At 49.4% G+C, this 17,235-nt stretch overlaps 1 protein-coding gene across 1 annotated transcript in view; it reads left to right on the top strand.

The window, feature by feature from the left end:
• Nucleotides 1-17,235, top strand: part of SF3B2 (splicing factor 3b subunit 2) — a 355,029-nt gene that overhangs the window by 201,540 nt on the left and 136,254 nt on the right. Inside the window, exons 11-12 of the mRNA XM_085625740.1 lie at nucleotides 8,267-8,347; nucleotides 9,099-9,326. Coding sequence (XP_085481866.1) covers nucleotides 8,267-8,347; nucleotides 9,099-9,326 — 309 coding nt within the window. The remainder of the gene's footprint in view (nucleotides 1-8,266; nucleotides 8,348-9,098; nucleotides 9,327-17,235) is intronic.

Here is a 17,235-nt window from a genome sequence, read left to right as displayed (position 1 = left end):
ACGGACAACATGACCGCAATGTACTACATACAGAAGCAGGGAGGGACACACTCTCCACAGTTGTCTCATCTGGCTCAGAGCATGTGGAAGTGGGCCATTCAGAGGAACATGTTCCTCATGGCGGAACACCTCCCCGGCAAGGACAACCAGATGGCGGATCTGCTCAGCAGACACAGCCACCAGATGCACGAGTGGGAGTTACACCCATCGGTACTCCAACCGTACTTCCAGCAGTGGGGTCACCCAGAAATAGACCTATTCGCGACAAGCGAAAACGCAAAATGCCAAAGCTTCGCCGCCAGATTCCCACACCCGCAGTCGCAGGGCAATGCGATATGGATGAACTGGTCCGGCAAATTTGCGTACGCTTTTCCTCCAGCACCGTTGATACCGCTGGTGGCTCGCAAACTCCGACAACACTCCCTGACACTCGTCCTAGTTGCTCCCACGTGGGCACGCCAGCCGTGGTACACCACCTTCCTCGAACTTTCCGTGGTACCGCATCAAAGGCTGCGGATCAAACCCGCGCATTTGACGCAGAACCATGGAGAGGTTCAGCACCCAGATCCGCAACAGCTGAACCTGGCGATCTGGCTCCTGAAGTCCTAGAGTTTGGCTATCTCAATCTGCCACCTGACTGTATGGACATCATCAAGGAGGCCAGGAGACCCACTACAAGAGCTTGCTATGCAGCCAAATGGAAACGGTTCGTCATTTATTGCGGTAATAATGACATTAACCCGCTGGACGCATCCATCCACAACATCATATGTTACCTCTTACACCTATACCGATGCAATCTGGCGTACACCTCTATACGGGTCCATTTGACCGCAATATCAGCCTATCTGCAAACCAGGCAGCACCTCTCTCTCTTCAGAGTGCCTGCCATCAAAGCATTCTTGGAAGGACTCAAACGAGTCATTCCACCTAGTCACCCACCGGCTCCAATGTGGAACCTCAACTTGGTCCTCACACGCCTGATGGGTCCACCCTTTGAACCTCTACACTCATGCGAGATTCAATTCCTTACCTGGAAAGTAGCCTTCCTGGTAGCGATCACTTCCCTAAGAAGAGTTAGTGAACTCCAGGCACTAACCGTTCAAGAGCCATTTATTCAGGTTCACGCCAACAGGGTCGTACTACGTACCAACCCCAAATTCATGCCCAAGGTAATATCGCAGTTCCACATGAACCAGACTATTGAACTGCCCGTTTTCTTCCAAAACCCACAAACTGTTGCAGAGAGGGCATTACATACACTAGATGTACGGAGGGCCCTCATGTACTACTTCGACAGGACTAAACCCTTCAGGAAGACAAAACAACTGTTCGTTGCCTTTGCCCCACACCACAAAGGTAACGCCATCTCCAAAGCAGGGATAGCCAGATGGATAGTTAAGTGTATTCAAATCTGTTATCAAAAGGCAAAACGCACATTAACTATTCCACCACGAGCCCACTCAACACGCAAGTTGGGGGCTTCCATGGCCTTCCTAGGAAACATTCCCCTGCATGATATATGCAGAGCAGCCACATGGTCCACTACACACACATTTACAAAACACTATTGCGTAGATGTGCAGTCAAAACAGCAGGCAGCTGTAGGACAGGCTGTTCTCAAAACACTTTTTCAGACCGCTGCAGCTGGCACGGGTAGCCGCCGCCAATAGAGGGCACTGCTATGTATTCTATGCACAGATATGAATTCAGCAGCCCACATGCCTCGAACTGAATATGCTACTTACCAGTATGCATCTGTTCTTGGCATGTAGGGCTGCTGACATTCATATCGCCCTCCCTCCTCCCCGGCGCCTGTCGCAGCTGCAGCTCTCAGAATTATTGCAAGCATGGTCATCACTTTCTGTATCTACTCCATCACTGCCACAATGGCGAAAAACAATCTGAGGATGGAGAGGATGCCCATGCGCACTGTAGTCCAGGGGAGGAGTCACCTATCCAAGGATACTTCGAAGACTCTTCCAGGACAACAACGTGCAAACATCCGGACCCAACACTAGGCGGCGATCTATGCACAGATATGAATGTCAGCAGCCCTACATGCCAAGAACAGATGCATACTGGTAAGTAGCATATTCATTACAATGCAATGGTCTCGGCAATATTATAGGTAGAGCTATTGGTATTGCTCATTATTTTTTTATTATTTTTGTATCCCTAAATAAATGGCATTGTCATTTCTATTGGCAGTAGCTTTTTTTTGCATATATGATACCTATTGCATTAGCAGAGAGAGAGTGAGTTAGTGAGATAGAGAGAGAGAGTGAGGTATTGAAATAGAGAGTGAGGTAGTGAGAGAGAGTGAGGTAGTGAGAGAGAGTGAGGTAGATAGAGAGTGAGGTAGTGAGATAGAGAGTGAGATAGAGTGAGGTAGTGAGGTAGTGAAAGAGTGAGGTAGTGAGGGAGAGGGATGTTGTGAGGTAGTGATATATAAGCATAGAGTGATGTTGTGATGTAGTGAGATAGAGAGGTAGTGAAAGAGAGAGTGAAAGTGAGTTAGTGAGATAGAAAGAGTGAGGTAGTGAGATAGAGAGTGATTGAGGTAGTGAGTGAGAGAGAGTGAAGTTGTGAGGTTGTGAGCTAGAGAGTGAGGTAGTGATGTTTTGAGAGAGAGAAGTTGTGAGGTAGTGAGATAGAGTGGAGTAGTGAGGTAGAGAGAGTTATGTAGTGAGAAAGAGTGAGGTAATGAAACAGTGATGTAGTGAGGGAGAGGGATGTTGTGAGGTAGTGAGATGTAAGCAGAGTGGTGTTGTGAGATAGAGAGAGGTAGTGAAAGACAGTGAAAGTGAGTTAGTGAGATGTTGCAGAGTTCTGATCCCGTGATGAGGAGCACACACGCTGCTGAACTTGGCTCCGGTGGGAGTATAACTTTTGCTTGTTTTCGTGTGCAGTGTTTGTGCAAGGTAAGTTTGCACATTCACGCTGGAGCAGTTTAAGGCAGCAGGCATGATTCTTGGATACTTTGTGTTTCTGACACTGTAGTGTCACCTGTGTGGTAAGAGTTTGGTGTTGCGTATGATGACCCAAGTGGTGCTGTTGTTCTGACATTCAGGGAGACAAGCAAAGAGAATCCAGAAGGTAGGTCAAAAGACAAGGGTACGGTCCAGAATGCTATTAAAAGCCCTCCACTGAAAGTGGGACTGAGGGACGAGCGGTTAACAACCTGATGTGGTCTCACTACGAAATAGAAAAAAAAAAAAGAAAACATGCCACTAAGCTGTCAGTGCCCCAATGCCGCTTCACTGCTCACGCCATCACCCTGGGACCTTCATTTGTTTCCATAATTTATATCCTGAAAACATGCTCTTAATTCCTTCTAAGCATTGGCATCCTTCGTCCTATGTGTTCTGAGATGACTGATCCGTGTAGCAAGCACGTTTGGTTTCCCTTTTCCCCAGGGCTCGAGTCGGGGTACCACGCCGGTGGACGGCGTCCCCCCACTTATTTTACCGGGTGGACGCCATCCCCCCTGCCCAAAAGCAGGACTTTCAACAATGGCATTACTTCCCCGCATGGCTGCCCCGTCGATCTCCCAAGTACGGGGCTGGCTGTCAATCTTCTGTAGCGCGGCGATCAGAGTGACCCTGCCCCCATCGCCTTGTAACCTTTGTTATGTTGAACCTGGGCAGCAGCGCGTTGACACCTGATCCGTCAGCCACTGTTATGCAACATGTAACCCACCCCCGCACCAGCTGCTCTCTTAAAGCAATATGTACCTCTCTTGGTAAAATTAAAGTCACAATACAAATGTCGCCGCCTCTCTGTTGCTGGCTAACATGTTTACTTGGTTAGATTAAGGCTAGTTTGAAGATAAACAATGGCGATACCTTGCCCGAGGTCTACCAACAGCAGGTGTTCCTCTCACACAACTAAACACTCACTCTCCTGTCGTCTCCAAGAGAGAACCCACCCGTATGTCCCGCACATTTCAACAGCGGACGCCACACTCTCAGCTGTCTCTCTGGCCCGAATCAGCCCGAGCACCCCGGTATCGGACGGATTACTTGTAAAGTTTCCTCATGTCAAATCACTCCACTTTTGGTGCAAATCGGAGCGTAAGATTTATCTACTGACGCAGCAAAACACATTTGTCTCCGCTCGGTTCTGCGGGAATATCGTCTCAAGGGCCGTTTCTGTGCAGTGACTACAAAGGCTGCAGTTGCCTGTTTTCTCCAAATAATTTCACCTCATGTTTCTGATCCGTGTGGTTCAGTCCGGGCTAAGGTTGCTCGCGAGCGTCTCGGCGCCTCTGTCCTTGCCGAAAATGCGGGCTGTGCGCGAAAGATGTCCAAGGCACGAGGCGAGGAGCCGGCATCAGGGGCAGTTTCGAGCGTCTTTGGTCTGAAGGAGGACTGTCGTACCTGCTGTGACCAGGTGCTCTTTGGGTATATGGGAAATGGGGAGACTCTTTGGCTGGGTTGGCACTGGCACTCTGCTCATAGTAAGAAGGGGCCAGCAGTCTGTCTGCTCAGAATTAGAAGGGGGCAGCACTCTGCTCAGAGTTAGAAGGGTCCAGCGCTCTGTCTGCTCAGAGTTAGAAGGGACCAGCAGTCTGTCTGCTCAGAGATAGAAGGGGGCAGCAGTCTGTCTGCTCAGAAATAGAAAGGGCCTGCACTCTGCTCAGAGTTAGAAGGGGCCAGCAGTCAGGGCCGGACTGGCCGTAGCAGGCACCGGGCGTTTCCCGATGGGCCGTCAGGGTGGGGGCCGGTTTGGGCCCTTGGGAGCCGTTTTTGTTACCAGGGGCAGGCAATATCAACCCCCTGTAACAAAATCGGCCGAAACCGGCCGCAGCTAAGAGCTCCACTACACACCCCCTCGCCCCTATGGGGTCGGCGGAGCAGTTTGCCAGGGCCGGTTTTGGTTCCCAATCTGGCCCTGCCAGCAGTCTGTCTGCTCAGAGATAGAAGGGGACAGCAGTCTGTCTGCTCAGAATTAGAAAGCGTCAGCACCCTGCTCAGAGTTAGAAGGGGCCAGCAGTCTGTCTGCTCAGAATTAGAAAAGGTCAGCACTCTGCTCAGAGTTAGAAGGGGCCAGCAGTCTATCTGCTCAGAATTAGAAAAGGTCAGCACTCTGCTCAGAGTGAGAAGGGGCCACCAGTCTGTCTGCTCAGAATTAGAAAGGGTCAGCACTCTGCTCAGAGTTAGAAGGGGGCAGCAGTCTGTCTGCTCAGATATAGGTGGGACCAGCAGTCTGTCTGCTCAGAGATAGGTGGGACCAGCAGTCAGTCTGCTCAGATGTAGATGGGACCAGCAGTTTGTCTGCTCAGAGATAGATGGGACCAGCAGTCTGTCTGCTCAGAGAGAGGTGGGACAAGCAGTCAGTCTGCTCAGATGTAGGTGGGACCCGCAGTCTGTCTGCTCAGAGATAGGTGGGACCAGCAGTCTGTCTGCTCAGAGATAGGTGGGACCGGCAGTCTGTCTGCTCAGGTGTGGTTGGGACTAGCACTCCGGCTTTGTTTCAGTGCGCTCAAGAGTCTAGGACCCTGAATTCTGTCTGAATTTTGAATCCCTGCCAAGTCGAGGTCCTTCCACCCAGCCAACCCCTGTCCTCTGGACGCCTGGCAGCGTGTCTGTGTTCTGCCACCATCAGCATGTGCTCAAAGTGCAGACACACGCGTGGCCTTTGTTTAGGGGCAGGTGTCTGCTACACCTGCTGAAGAGACTTAAGGCTTTACACATGATGCACCCTGGTGGACACTCCTCAAACAAATAGATATTGTACACTTGCCCAAGGTGTAGGAAAACAAACAATTCATTGCTTATTCCAAGGGTATCTGCGCCGAACAATGCAGTGCAGTCCTGTCTGGATGTAAAAGTGGAAATTACGCCCGACGTGGCTGTGGGCTTTGTAGATGGCTGTAAAACTACCACCAATCACTCACGGTGACCACTAAAAGGTTAAATCACGTGGAAAGGAAAAGCTGGGAGCCAGCTGCCCTCCGAGGATGTCTCTGCGAAGAAAAGGAACAATTCGGAATAAAGCCGTGTCCTGTCGCTGGCTGTCACCCAAGGTCTCCTGGGGAGTGGGGATGAAAGGGACCGTGGCGAGGCGGCATGACACTTCTTTACCCCCATGCCACCCGCTCCAAAGGGCCCTCCACCCATCTCTGGCGCTCGCGCGCGCCCCGGTGGGATTCAGCTCTGGCATTCCACGAGCAGGCCCCGCCCCCAACTGATCGGCATTCAGAGCATCCTCTGACGTGCATTGTTGTGCATTCCAAGCTGGACTGGGGGGTGGAGGGGCTGGGGGTGGAGGGGCTGGCTGGTACACCCATCTATCTCAGTCACGGCAGAGCCCCTGAAACTCACTCCAGACAGACAACAGGGACGCATGGGTTCATTCAAGGTCACCCACTTGACCCATCCCCTCCCACGACAATTACAATGCAATGCTCTAAGCTGTTGTCATGTTAAAACCTTTTAATGGTGCTCACAGTTGCCAACCCCAAATTTAAATGAAGGCAGGAGGCGAGGAGCCGGCATCAGGGGCGGTCTACACCTGCTGAAGAGACTTAAGGCTTTACACATGATGCACCCTGGTGGACAGTCCTCAAACAAATAGATATTGTACACTTGCCCAAGGTGTAGGAAAACAAACAATTCATTGCTTATTCCAAGGGTATCTGCGCCGAACAATGCAGTGCAGTCCTGTCTGGATGTAAAAGTGGAAATTACGCCTGACGTGGCTGTGGGCTTTGTAGATGGCTGTAAAACTACCACCAATCACTCACGGTGACCACTAAAAGGTTAAATCACGTGGAAAGGAAAAGCTGGGAGCCAGCTGCCCTCCGAGGATGTCTCTGCGAAGAAAAGGAACAATTCGGAATAAAGCCGTGTCCTGCCGCTGGCTGTCACCCAAGGTCTCCTGGGGAGTGGGGATGAAAGGGACCGTGGCGAGGCGGCATGACACTTCTTTACCCCCATGCCACCCGCTCCAAAGGGCCCTCCACCCATCTCTGGCGCTCGCGCGCGCCCCGGTGGGATTCAGCTCTGGCATTCCACGAGCAGGCCCCGCCCCCAACTGATCGGCATTCAGAGCATCCTCTGACGTGCATTGTTGTGCATTCCAAGCTGGACTGGGGGGTGGAGGGGCTGGGGGTGGAGGGGCTGGCTGGTACACCCATCTATCTCAGTCACGGCAGAGCCCCTGAAACTCACTCCAGACAGACAACAGGGACGCATGGGTTCATTCAAGGTCACCCACTTGACCCATCCCCTCCCACGACAATTACAATGCAATGCTCTAAGCTGTTGTCATGTTAAAACCTTTTAATGGTGCTCACAGTTGCCAACCCCAAATTTAAATGAAGGCACGAGGCGAGGAGCCGGCATCAGGGGCGGTTTCGAGCGTCTTTGGTCTGAAGGAGGACTGTCGTACCTGCTGTGACCAGGGCTGGAGTCAGGTCTCCAACGGCCCCGGGCACTAGATCCTGGGACTTGCACAGAAGCAGCCTTCGCCATCTCCCGGCAGTGAGCATCATCCCACACTTGCTTGCATGGGGCATGAACACGGCGCCGGACGGATGGATCCTCACGGCAAGACAATAGGGAAAAAATGGCGGATGGAAGCTCCGAAACTTTTTCGGATTCGGGGGCGTGTTCCTGCTGTTCTAAAAGGGCGTGGCTAAAAAGTGGAAAGAACAGCAAGAAACACGCCCCCGAATCTGAAAAAGACGGAGCCTATTTGGAGGGACGGCTCTCTCCTCCAATGGCTGGCCTCCGTTTAGGAAGCCAGCCAATGGAGGAGAAGCAAAAAGAGAGGCGGGCTAAATAGCCACTCTAGGAAACATTAAATCTCGACTTCCGGTTCTGCCTTCGGCAGACCGGTAGTCCTCGACCTAAAAAGTAATATATTTCTAGAGTAGAACTGCCTTATGTACACAGCGTTCCTATATGGTGAACATAGCAATAAAGAATTCAGAAATATTACCATCTTGGGCTCTTCTAGCTCCCGCTTTCACAACACACCATATAAATATAATTTTAATATGTGTTGGAGCAGGAAAGAAGAAATTGTTTGGAGTGCAGGTGTTAAGGTTTGCATACTGATGTATTTGTTTCTGTGGTATTTTTTATAATGGATTTTGTGACATAACTTCTTAGAAAGCTTGTGGTATAACGGCATTAATTGGTATGAAGTGTACACCTTTCCCTGATAAAATGCTTTCAATAGGGACTAATTACGATTAACCTATTGGCCTTCTATTGTCTTTAATATGTGCTTTGGTCTCCTTTCTTGTCCACAGTACAAGAAGCCAGACATTCCCAAACTTTCTAAGAAAAAAATGCGTCGAATGAACCGTTTCACAGTGGCTGAGCTGAAGCAGGTGAGTAGTGGTAGCAGAGACTGGGAATAGGTCTACTGGGAAATCTTTCTAGGTTTAGTAGTAGTAGTACGGTAGTGTTCTCAAAACCTATTCCACTGGTCATGTATCTTGTTGCCATTGCACAAAACAAACGGCATAAACCTTTTTCCAGTGATCGCCTATATGCCTTAAATATAGGCGAGCAACGCAGTTAAGTTATCTGGACAGGACTATGGATGTAGATTGGTATCAAGGTATGCAAATCTTGGGGTTCTAATCAAACCTCTGTAATGCAATTTCTGTAACCCTGATTTATTTCTTATGATCCCAATACTACATGCTTTACGCAGAGTTACTCCTTAAGCCACACTGATAATCCAAACTCTGGTCGTGGTATGTGGGTTTATTCTACAGTTACAATATTGCAGGCAAAGGTCACAAAAAGAGCTATCCTTCAGGCTTATCAAGTGTTACAATCCACTTGCACAGAAGAGCTATCTCTCATTTTACACACAACCTGCAGGCAGAAGTCTTGACAGCAGAGCTGTGTCCTTTGATACATCGATCTTACAGATTCTTAACGGATGCAATCTTACACAGTGGTGATGTCCTGCGAGTTTTTTTTTTTTTGGCTTGGCATTAGATAAATGAAATGTGCACATTATTGTAAGCAACATAAGTTATCTTTTAGTTTCATTCTTGAACTAGAGCATCAGTTGATTTCCATTCAGCTTTTTCTGAATGTGCTTTGCTTCTGTTTATTTCTTCCCAGTTGGTGGCCCGGCCAGATGTGGTGGAGATGCATGATGTGACGGCGCAAGACCCCAAGCTGCTAGTTCATCTGAAGGCAGCGCGGAATTCAGTCCCTGTGCCCCGACATTGGTGCTTCAAGCGCAAGTATCTTCAAGGCAAGAGGGGTATTGAGAAGCCACCCTTTGAGCTGCCTGAGTTCATTCGACGTACTGGAATCCAGGAAATGAGGGAGGCGCTGCAGGAAAAGGTACACTCAAAATAGACAACAGTTTGATGAAAGATAAGAGAGAGTATTGGAAAAGTAATGCCTGAGAAATGAATTATAGGGCATTACATACGTGTTTCAAGAGAATGTTACCCGGAGGAGATTAGGGAAGGGCTGCAAGCCACATTGCTTTCTGGAGGGAATCTAGCTATGGCATATTACCACCAATAAAATATACAGGACGCTCACACCAAAGTGAAATGTAAAAAACTTTCCTTCCTCAAAGCAATTGAAAAGCACAGCACCTGTTGACCAAAACCTCCCAGTACAAGCCCCATCCCAAGCTGAAAGGGCCATAGATGAGGTGTGTATTAAAGAACAGGTCTACCAAGAGGAATGAGAATCCCTGTGGAATAGTCACAAAAAATGCTCACAAACCTTAGTAATGTGGTAGAGAAAATTCTTGGATTTCAATCCAAAATGGACGAAGTGGAGCAAGGGGTGACCTTGACCTCTCACAAGTGGAGGGTGAAGTCAGGCAATTGGAGGAAATATTACAATTGAAAAAGACAGTGTGAAAACGTGAAAATTGTGGAGGCATGCATCGATCCCCATAGATCAGGAAGTGCAACTCAATGAGAAGTTGCGAAAATCAGAACTTGAGGATTCTAAGATAATAGCTTTGCAAGGTATGGAATGGGAATGTTAGGTTTAGGAGTCAGTTGAGAACTTACTCCATCAGGAAGAAATAGATGTTATACCTGAGGCTGAAACGGGTAACAAGATTGCCCAGTGGGTGCACAGTGAATAGAGGTAAAAACATGGTCGCAATTGTGGCTGTAATTCAGGAGGAAGCTGGATTTTTAAAGCCTAGCGCAAGTAATATATATGTTTGGTGTGTAACATCGCCCAGAAGCACCAAGGACCTTCAGATTTTCTCTGTAGTACATAGTTCTGCAAATACTGTACTGCATACCATTTTTCATTTCTAAAAGTAAAATGCAGATTTGACATTAAAGTTCTTTAGGATGGTCTACGGTGTTACTCTGTATTCAGAGTTTCTGAGCTATTCCACCCCTGGAGTATGCATTAACTATGTCCTTGCTACCTTAAGAGATTCAATTCTGGAAGGGAGTGCTTTTGTCACTTCATTTTGTTATTGTGAGAAAGTGCCCTCTTTCTTGCATGGTATGCCCCCACTTTTTGCTGAATTGCTGCTGTGCTTTGACTGAGTGTGCCCTGGGCTCCTGCCAATCAGGTACCCAGGGCCTGTGTTCCTTCCCTACATCTGCATTAAAGCCTAAACCCAGTTGGTATCTCTGGCCACATATCAGCCCCTGGTAAATGGTACCATAGGTACCCAGGGCACTGTGACCAGAGAAGGCCCCTAAGGGCTGCAGCACTTATTGTGCCACCCTTAGAGGCCCTGTACCCTGACACACACACACACTGCCTTTGCAGGCTGAGTGTCTGGGTGTAGAACAAAACAAAGAGTCGACATGGCACACATCCCTGTGTGCTATGCCCACAAACCACTGCCCTGGCATACATCAGTCACCCCTCTAGCTGGGTGCCCTATGCCAGTGGTGAGGGTACAGGTGCATGAGCCCTGTACCCCTACAGTGCCCAGGTCCATTCCTGGGCCCTGTAAGTGCAGTGCTGCCATTAAGAGTATATGGTGCTAGGAGGTTGTCATTACAAACTCCACAGCACCATAATGGCTACACTGAAGACTGGGAAGTTTGGTATCAAACTTCTCAACACATTAAACCCACACTGATGCCAGTGTGGGATTTAATGTAAAATGCACCACAGAGGGCATCTTAGAGATGCCCCCTGAAAAACGACCAACTACCAGTGACCTGACTGAGTGGCTGCGCAGGCTGCCACCACCAGACATGTTTCTGGACCTCTGGGTCGAGAGCCTGCTGCTCTCAGGGGCCTGAAACAATGCACATCCTGGGACGAGGTGCCAAGCCTCCTCCCGCAGGATGGGCAGGGTTCACGAAGGAGAAGCTTCAAAGGCATGCCGCCTTTGTGAGCCTCTCCAGTCCATTTGCTGCTTTCAGCAACTGGTCCCTGGCGTGAAAAACAAGTGAGGAAGAGAGGTGTGCCCACCTCTGCCAACTCCACCCCTAAGGTGGGGGAGGCGAGGTGAAGCACAACCTCGAGTCCCCGCCATCTTGAGAATGGGGGGACCCAGCCAACCAGGGACAGGCTCCTGTCCCCCTCCCATTGGAGAGTGACAGAATAGGGGGTGTACCCACCCCAGGGAAGGGACCCATTGGTTCCTGCCCTTTACATACCTGTAACGCCCCTAAATTTAGTATTTAGGGGCACCCTGAACCTTCCTTCCTGAGATCCAAGCAACAACAAGAAAAGAAGGACGAGAAGCCGTGCAGAGCTAACAAGAGGACTTGGCCCCAGCCCTACAGGCATGTCTCCCCTCGAACCTGCTCCTGTGAAACCCCGTCATGTCCAGCGGCCAGCAACCTCAAAAACCCCGGAGGACCTGCCTGCATCCACTTTCCAAGCTGTTTCTCCCATGAACACCGGACGTGTTTAAACTGCAGCTTCTGGTGCCAGCCAGGAACCGCGAATCCAGCACACTATGCACCCGCCGAGCCCGGCCAGTGTTTGAGTGAACAAACACCACGAGGAGGTCCCCCCGGTGATCCTGACCCGAGATCTGGCGACCCCTGGCCTGCCTCTAACCTCCCAGACGACGCCTGCAGCCTCAATCCAGAGAACCCCCATACCGCGACCAGAGCGGGTAAGAAAATCCAACATCCAAAGTCACCCCTGCACCCAACGCCCCACGGCCTTGTGTGCCCAACCCAGCGGTGCCTAACCATTCCTCTACATCCCAACTTACCCCTCAAAGTGGTGGTCACTCCTGAAAGATCCTCGTCCCCGAGCCTGCAGTGTTTCTTTGTCCCGGAGTATCTCCATTGAAATCAACAGGGCACCCGACCTCAAAACAACACCCTGCACCCGGCTGCCCTAGTGCCGCTGAGGGTGACCCTTTTGTGGTAATTTGCCCCCAACTTGCCCTGAGCTTAACCCTAGGAGCTTTGCTCCCACAACCCTGTGGCCTGCTTGCCAGCCGCCACCAACCGGAGCCCCCCTATCCTCCATAGGATAACATTGGGTCTCAACACACTGCACCCGGCCGCCTGAGTGCCGCTGAGGGTGCAACAACAGTGCATCACTGACCCTGGGAGACCCCTGAGTCTACCCCCAGAACCCTAACTCAAAATACCGATTACGTACCTTGAAACCGATAACTCCTAGGATAACATTGACACTTCTCCTCCCAAAGTGTCGACTTTTGAAAACTACAAATATTAAAAATCAGCCGAATAACCAACACGCATTTTCTCAACTGTTTTCAGGAAATGTCTCAGTTCTCAATCCAGGATCCAGCACTGAGTAAGAAAAAGTATTGATAACATAACATTCGAGGCATATGAGCTGCAGATTACACACTATGCATAGATCGCCATCTGGTGTTGGGCCCGGATGTTTGCACTTGTTTTTATCTTGGAAAGTCTTTGGAAGTCACGAGGTATGTGACTTCTCCTTTGGATCATAGTGCGCATGGGCATCGGCTCCATCCTCAGATTGTTTTTTCCCGCAATCGGGCTCGGATGCGTTCTCGCGTTCCAGTTCAGAACCAAACGATGGTCGCGTTTCCCAATCACACGCGACCCTTCAACTTCGAAGTCTTCTATTCCGGTCGTCGACTAAGGCCTTCGGGCCTACCTGGGCCTCATCTCCGGCTCATGGAAAGGACGCCATTCAAAAAGTGTCCTCGATGTGGGTCGAAGTTTCCCCACATCGACCTACATGAGGTGTGCAACCTCTGCCTCTCACTGTAGCACGAGGCCAGAGATTGTCCAGCTTGCGCCTCTTTCCGCTCCAAGAAGACGATCTGGGACCGACGAGCTCGAAGAACAATGGCACGCTCGTCATCTTCGATCCCCGACGACATCTTTCAAGAGGGCGTTGATGTTCCGGAGCAGGGTCGGGTCGAAGAAGCCATCATCAGTACCTCCGAAGCAGATGATTCCGACGTCGAAGACATCACTCCAGCTCAAAGGGCCGTGAGTACAGACATCGACCCCGACCCACACCCCCCCTCGACACTATCAAACAAGCATTGGCATAGCCAGTAGGTCTCACTTTTGGGACCTTATAAGTATTTAGTTAGGCAGCACAAAATCCTTGGTGCAACAATATCAACTGTTGCATGGCTAAACACTTATAAGGTTCCAAAGGCGAGAACTATTGGCAAAGCCAATGCTTGTTTTTAATATGACCTTTATTTATCGGCCAAAGGGCAGATGTAGAATACATTTTGAAATGTTTTCTTCTAGCATTTACTGCTTAAAGTACGTGCTTATAAGGGGGAAATATATTGACTTTAGGTGATATTTCTAATTTATGTACCAGGCCAGCAGGACATTATAATACTGGTCACGCCCTTATAAAACCAATCAGGTGGCCACTGTATTCTTAGCTGTTGTCAAACGTTGACAAGTATATTTTCGAGATTTAATCTAGCCATATCACGTGAGTAGTGAGGAATTGGGAGTTATTATAATAATTTTAAGTTTAATTGAGGAGGTCTTATTCTTTCATTGAGGTCTTCTTGTGTCCCCATTTGTTTCAAGTCCTCTGACGATATCAGCTATGCTATCTATGTTAGTGTTTTAGCATTGCAGCTATGAAATCCTTAAAACTGTTATCTCTGGTGAGAGAATGAAAGTAAACGTTGCGTCCCTTCTGAGGACTTTAAGGTGAAATCCTCTTTCCAATATGGCCGTCTTTAAAGTCCGTATGACAGAAGTGCTTCCCTGGGGCACTACTGAGAGACTATTTTGGTCCCTTTAACTTGAGTCAGCAGTAATCCTTCGCTCACCCTTAGAAGTCCCCCGGGGTAACCAGTGAGCGGTTATTCTGGGGCCGTGCCTGGCTTTATGAATGAAGCCAGGGGGCGGGGTTATTCTAATGAGGTAGACCTGGTCGAGCAGTCGGGGCTCGGATGAGGCTGTTTAACAGTAATACGGGGGCGTGGTCACGATAATAGAGTGGGAGCAGTTTGCGGGAGACGGTCACTCTTTTCAAATAATGCAGAACATGGCAACAGAGGTAGTGATAGAAGAGGAGGCAGCGAGATGGGGACATAGGTGGAAAGGAAGAGTCAGAGGAAAGTAGGGGCGCACACATGGGAGCGGAAAAGAGACTGCGGGGGTTAGAGACGCGGGAGGTGATTGGGAAAGTGAAGTGGGCAGTAGGTGGGTAGGTGAGAAGGGTTGGGGAGATGGTTTGCATGTAAAAAGCATTGGCCGTGCGGCAGTAAAAGTAACGCCGCGCGGCTGTAAAAGCGAAAGTCATCGCGATCGCTCTGAAAGCGAAAGTGATCGCGATGACGCGCTAGAGCACGAGTTTTCAAAGTGCTGCTGAAAGCTAGCGGTTCGCGCGTGCACGCTCGCGTGAACGTAAGCGCTAGGCCAGCCAGCAGCACTTTCAAAACTCACCTCCAAAATGTCTCTCCGAGCCAGCGCATGCGCTGGGCTCAGCAGGACCTAAAAATGTGTGAGCACCTGTTGCAAATTTTCCTTGTATTGAGATTTAAAACGCCCCTTGCACTGCTTTTAGTTTATGGTCTCAAATGGTGCACCTCCATACAGTGAGTTTCAGTAATCTACCGGAGACAAGACAAACACGCCTTCAGCAATGAGGTCACATTTTACTGCGAAATCCAACGAACTTCTTGAAATAAATGCTGTAGGCTTACTGAAACCTGGTGGAATCAGGTGTAAAATGTCGGCATCAAGTCATTTATTTTCCCCAAACATTTGCTGCTATTTTGGGATCGATCCCCCTCTATCCTTTGCATTCTTCACATAGGGGAACCCTTGAATGTAGATGAGGAACCACCCCTGGGCTGTGAGAAGAGGGAGGTCTAAGGTGCTGAGTTTCACACACATGAGCCGAGTGGAGATGACAATCAAATGTAATCATTCATTATAACCTCAACATTCATTCGCCTAGGACCTTCAATAAACTAAACCACCCATTTACCAACATCAACCTCTTTGCCAGTGGTTAATTTGTAAAAAAAAATAATCATTGCCGGGGCTCCCGTCAGGAGGCAGCTTGCACCAGCCCATTTCCTACTAAGCATGAAAGTGGGCAGAGGATGTGGCGTAATGGCCAGAGCTGGCGATTTCGGGGCTGGGGAGCAAGGTTTGAGTCTCTGAGTCGGCTCAACATCCTGTAACTCTGGGCAAATCATTTAATCTCCCAGTGCCTACCATAAATGAATGTGTCCTTAACTGGAGCTCCTGAAAAGCTTGTTGATGATTAAGTGCCAGTGCTGAGCGCCAGAGACCACCGGCTCAAATTAAGCACTGCTCCCTGCCTGCACCCATCTATCTTTATAACAGTCTCCGACTAGCCAAAGATACTTGCAGCCAGGATGGTCTTTGTCGAATATATTTCACTGCCCTTTTCTCACTGTGCTCACCACACATGGAACCAGCAGTCTAGTCATCTACAATTTAAAGACTCTGCGATCAGGAGTGAAGGTCAGTTGCCTAGCGGTACAAACATTTTCCCCTAAAAGGCACAGCACAACAGAAGCCCTCCAAACTCCTAATTACAAACACCCCTGAGCATCCTTTATAATATGAGTTAAGATCGCACCCTCGCAGGTGTATATATATATATATATGGGCATTGAGCCAAATGGGGTCCCTATGTGCAGAAGGGGCTCTAGGGGTGTGCTTCCTGTCCCTGGATTTCCCAACTTATCGAGCGCCTCTCAGATACAACAGCCTGTCAGAAAACGTCTTTAGTAGAGCGTATGGTACAGAAAGGGGGTTTGCTTTATCACCACAATAATGTAATTGCTGTTTGTAAATTATTATATTATAATGATGTAATGCCTAAATCAGATGCAAAACGGGCGAGGTGATAAAGCCAGTGACTCATTCGCTTAAGACACCAGCTTGTTCAACGAGAGTCCCCGGTCAGCTGCTGGGGTGACGCGGATCAAGGATGCTGAGAAGACACTTATGAGCGGGGACACCGCAAACCATGGCTGCAAATCTTCCATAAGATATTAAGCACGCCACTGAAAACGGAAGTGAAACGACACAGCAAAATTCCGCAGGCTCGGTCAAAAAAATTTAACTGCAGCAGAAACCGACTGGTGAGCAAACAGACTTGCTCAGAAGCGGTCCTTCTACGTCTGGAAATTGTCCGCCACCCAGCGCAGCACAGACAGAAGGGCTGTGGCAGTGCGGTGATGCGGGGCTGAGCCTGAAGGCACCAGCAAGATGCCGGCGGTCAGAGCTACTACAGTAGGTACTAGCTCAGGCCTCAGATAACTTGGGTGCAAATCTGAGGATGCAGAACATTCAGAAGAGGTGGAGGTCAGCCAAGTACTTCCTTTTGCACCTCATTTCGCCGCTATTTCTGCAGTATCAAAGCGTAGCAGCTCTCTAGCCCTCCCTTCACTCATGCTGGACTACAGAGCTCTCCAATGCCTCACAGAGAGAGGTGTTTGTAAGTTCAACAGGAGTTGGCAAAGTCAAAAGGTTTAACTTTTCCATAGTAAACAAATACAGGTACAACATGATCAGCAGCTCAGAAAAATAAAAACAAGCGGAAGTGATCGCGATCAAACATCAAAGCGGCCGCAAAAGTAATTCGCGGAAAAAGGGCGCCCGCGCACATGCACTGTAGCTCTAGACTGGCTTGGTAGCACTTTTTGGAGCCCTCTCAATAAGTCTCGCCAGACCAGCGCATGTGCTGGGTCAGGCGGGACCTAAAAAGGCTTCGGTACCACCTTCACCTTTGGGCCCAGGTGCATACCGAGACACTGCTTCCCATGCCCCTTCGGGTCGGTAAAGAAGCCTATTAAGCCTTTAGGTGACTC

This window comes from Triturus cristatus, chromosome 9, assembly GCF_964204655.1.
Source record: "Triturus cristatus chromosome 9, aTriCri1.1, whole genome shotgun sequence".
Taxonomy (NCBI): domain Eukaryota; kingdom Metazoa; phylum Chordata; class Amphibia; order Caudata; family Salamandridae; genus Triturus; species Triturus cristatus.
Note: the sequence above shows the minus strand (reverse complement) of the source record. Positions and strands in the feature narration are given on the sequence as shown.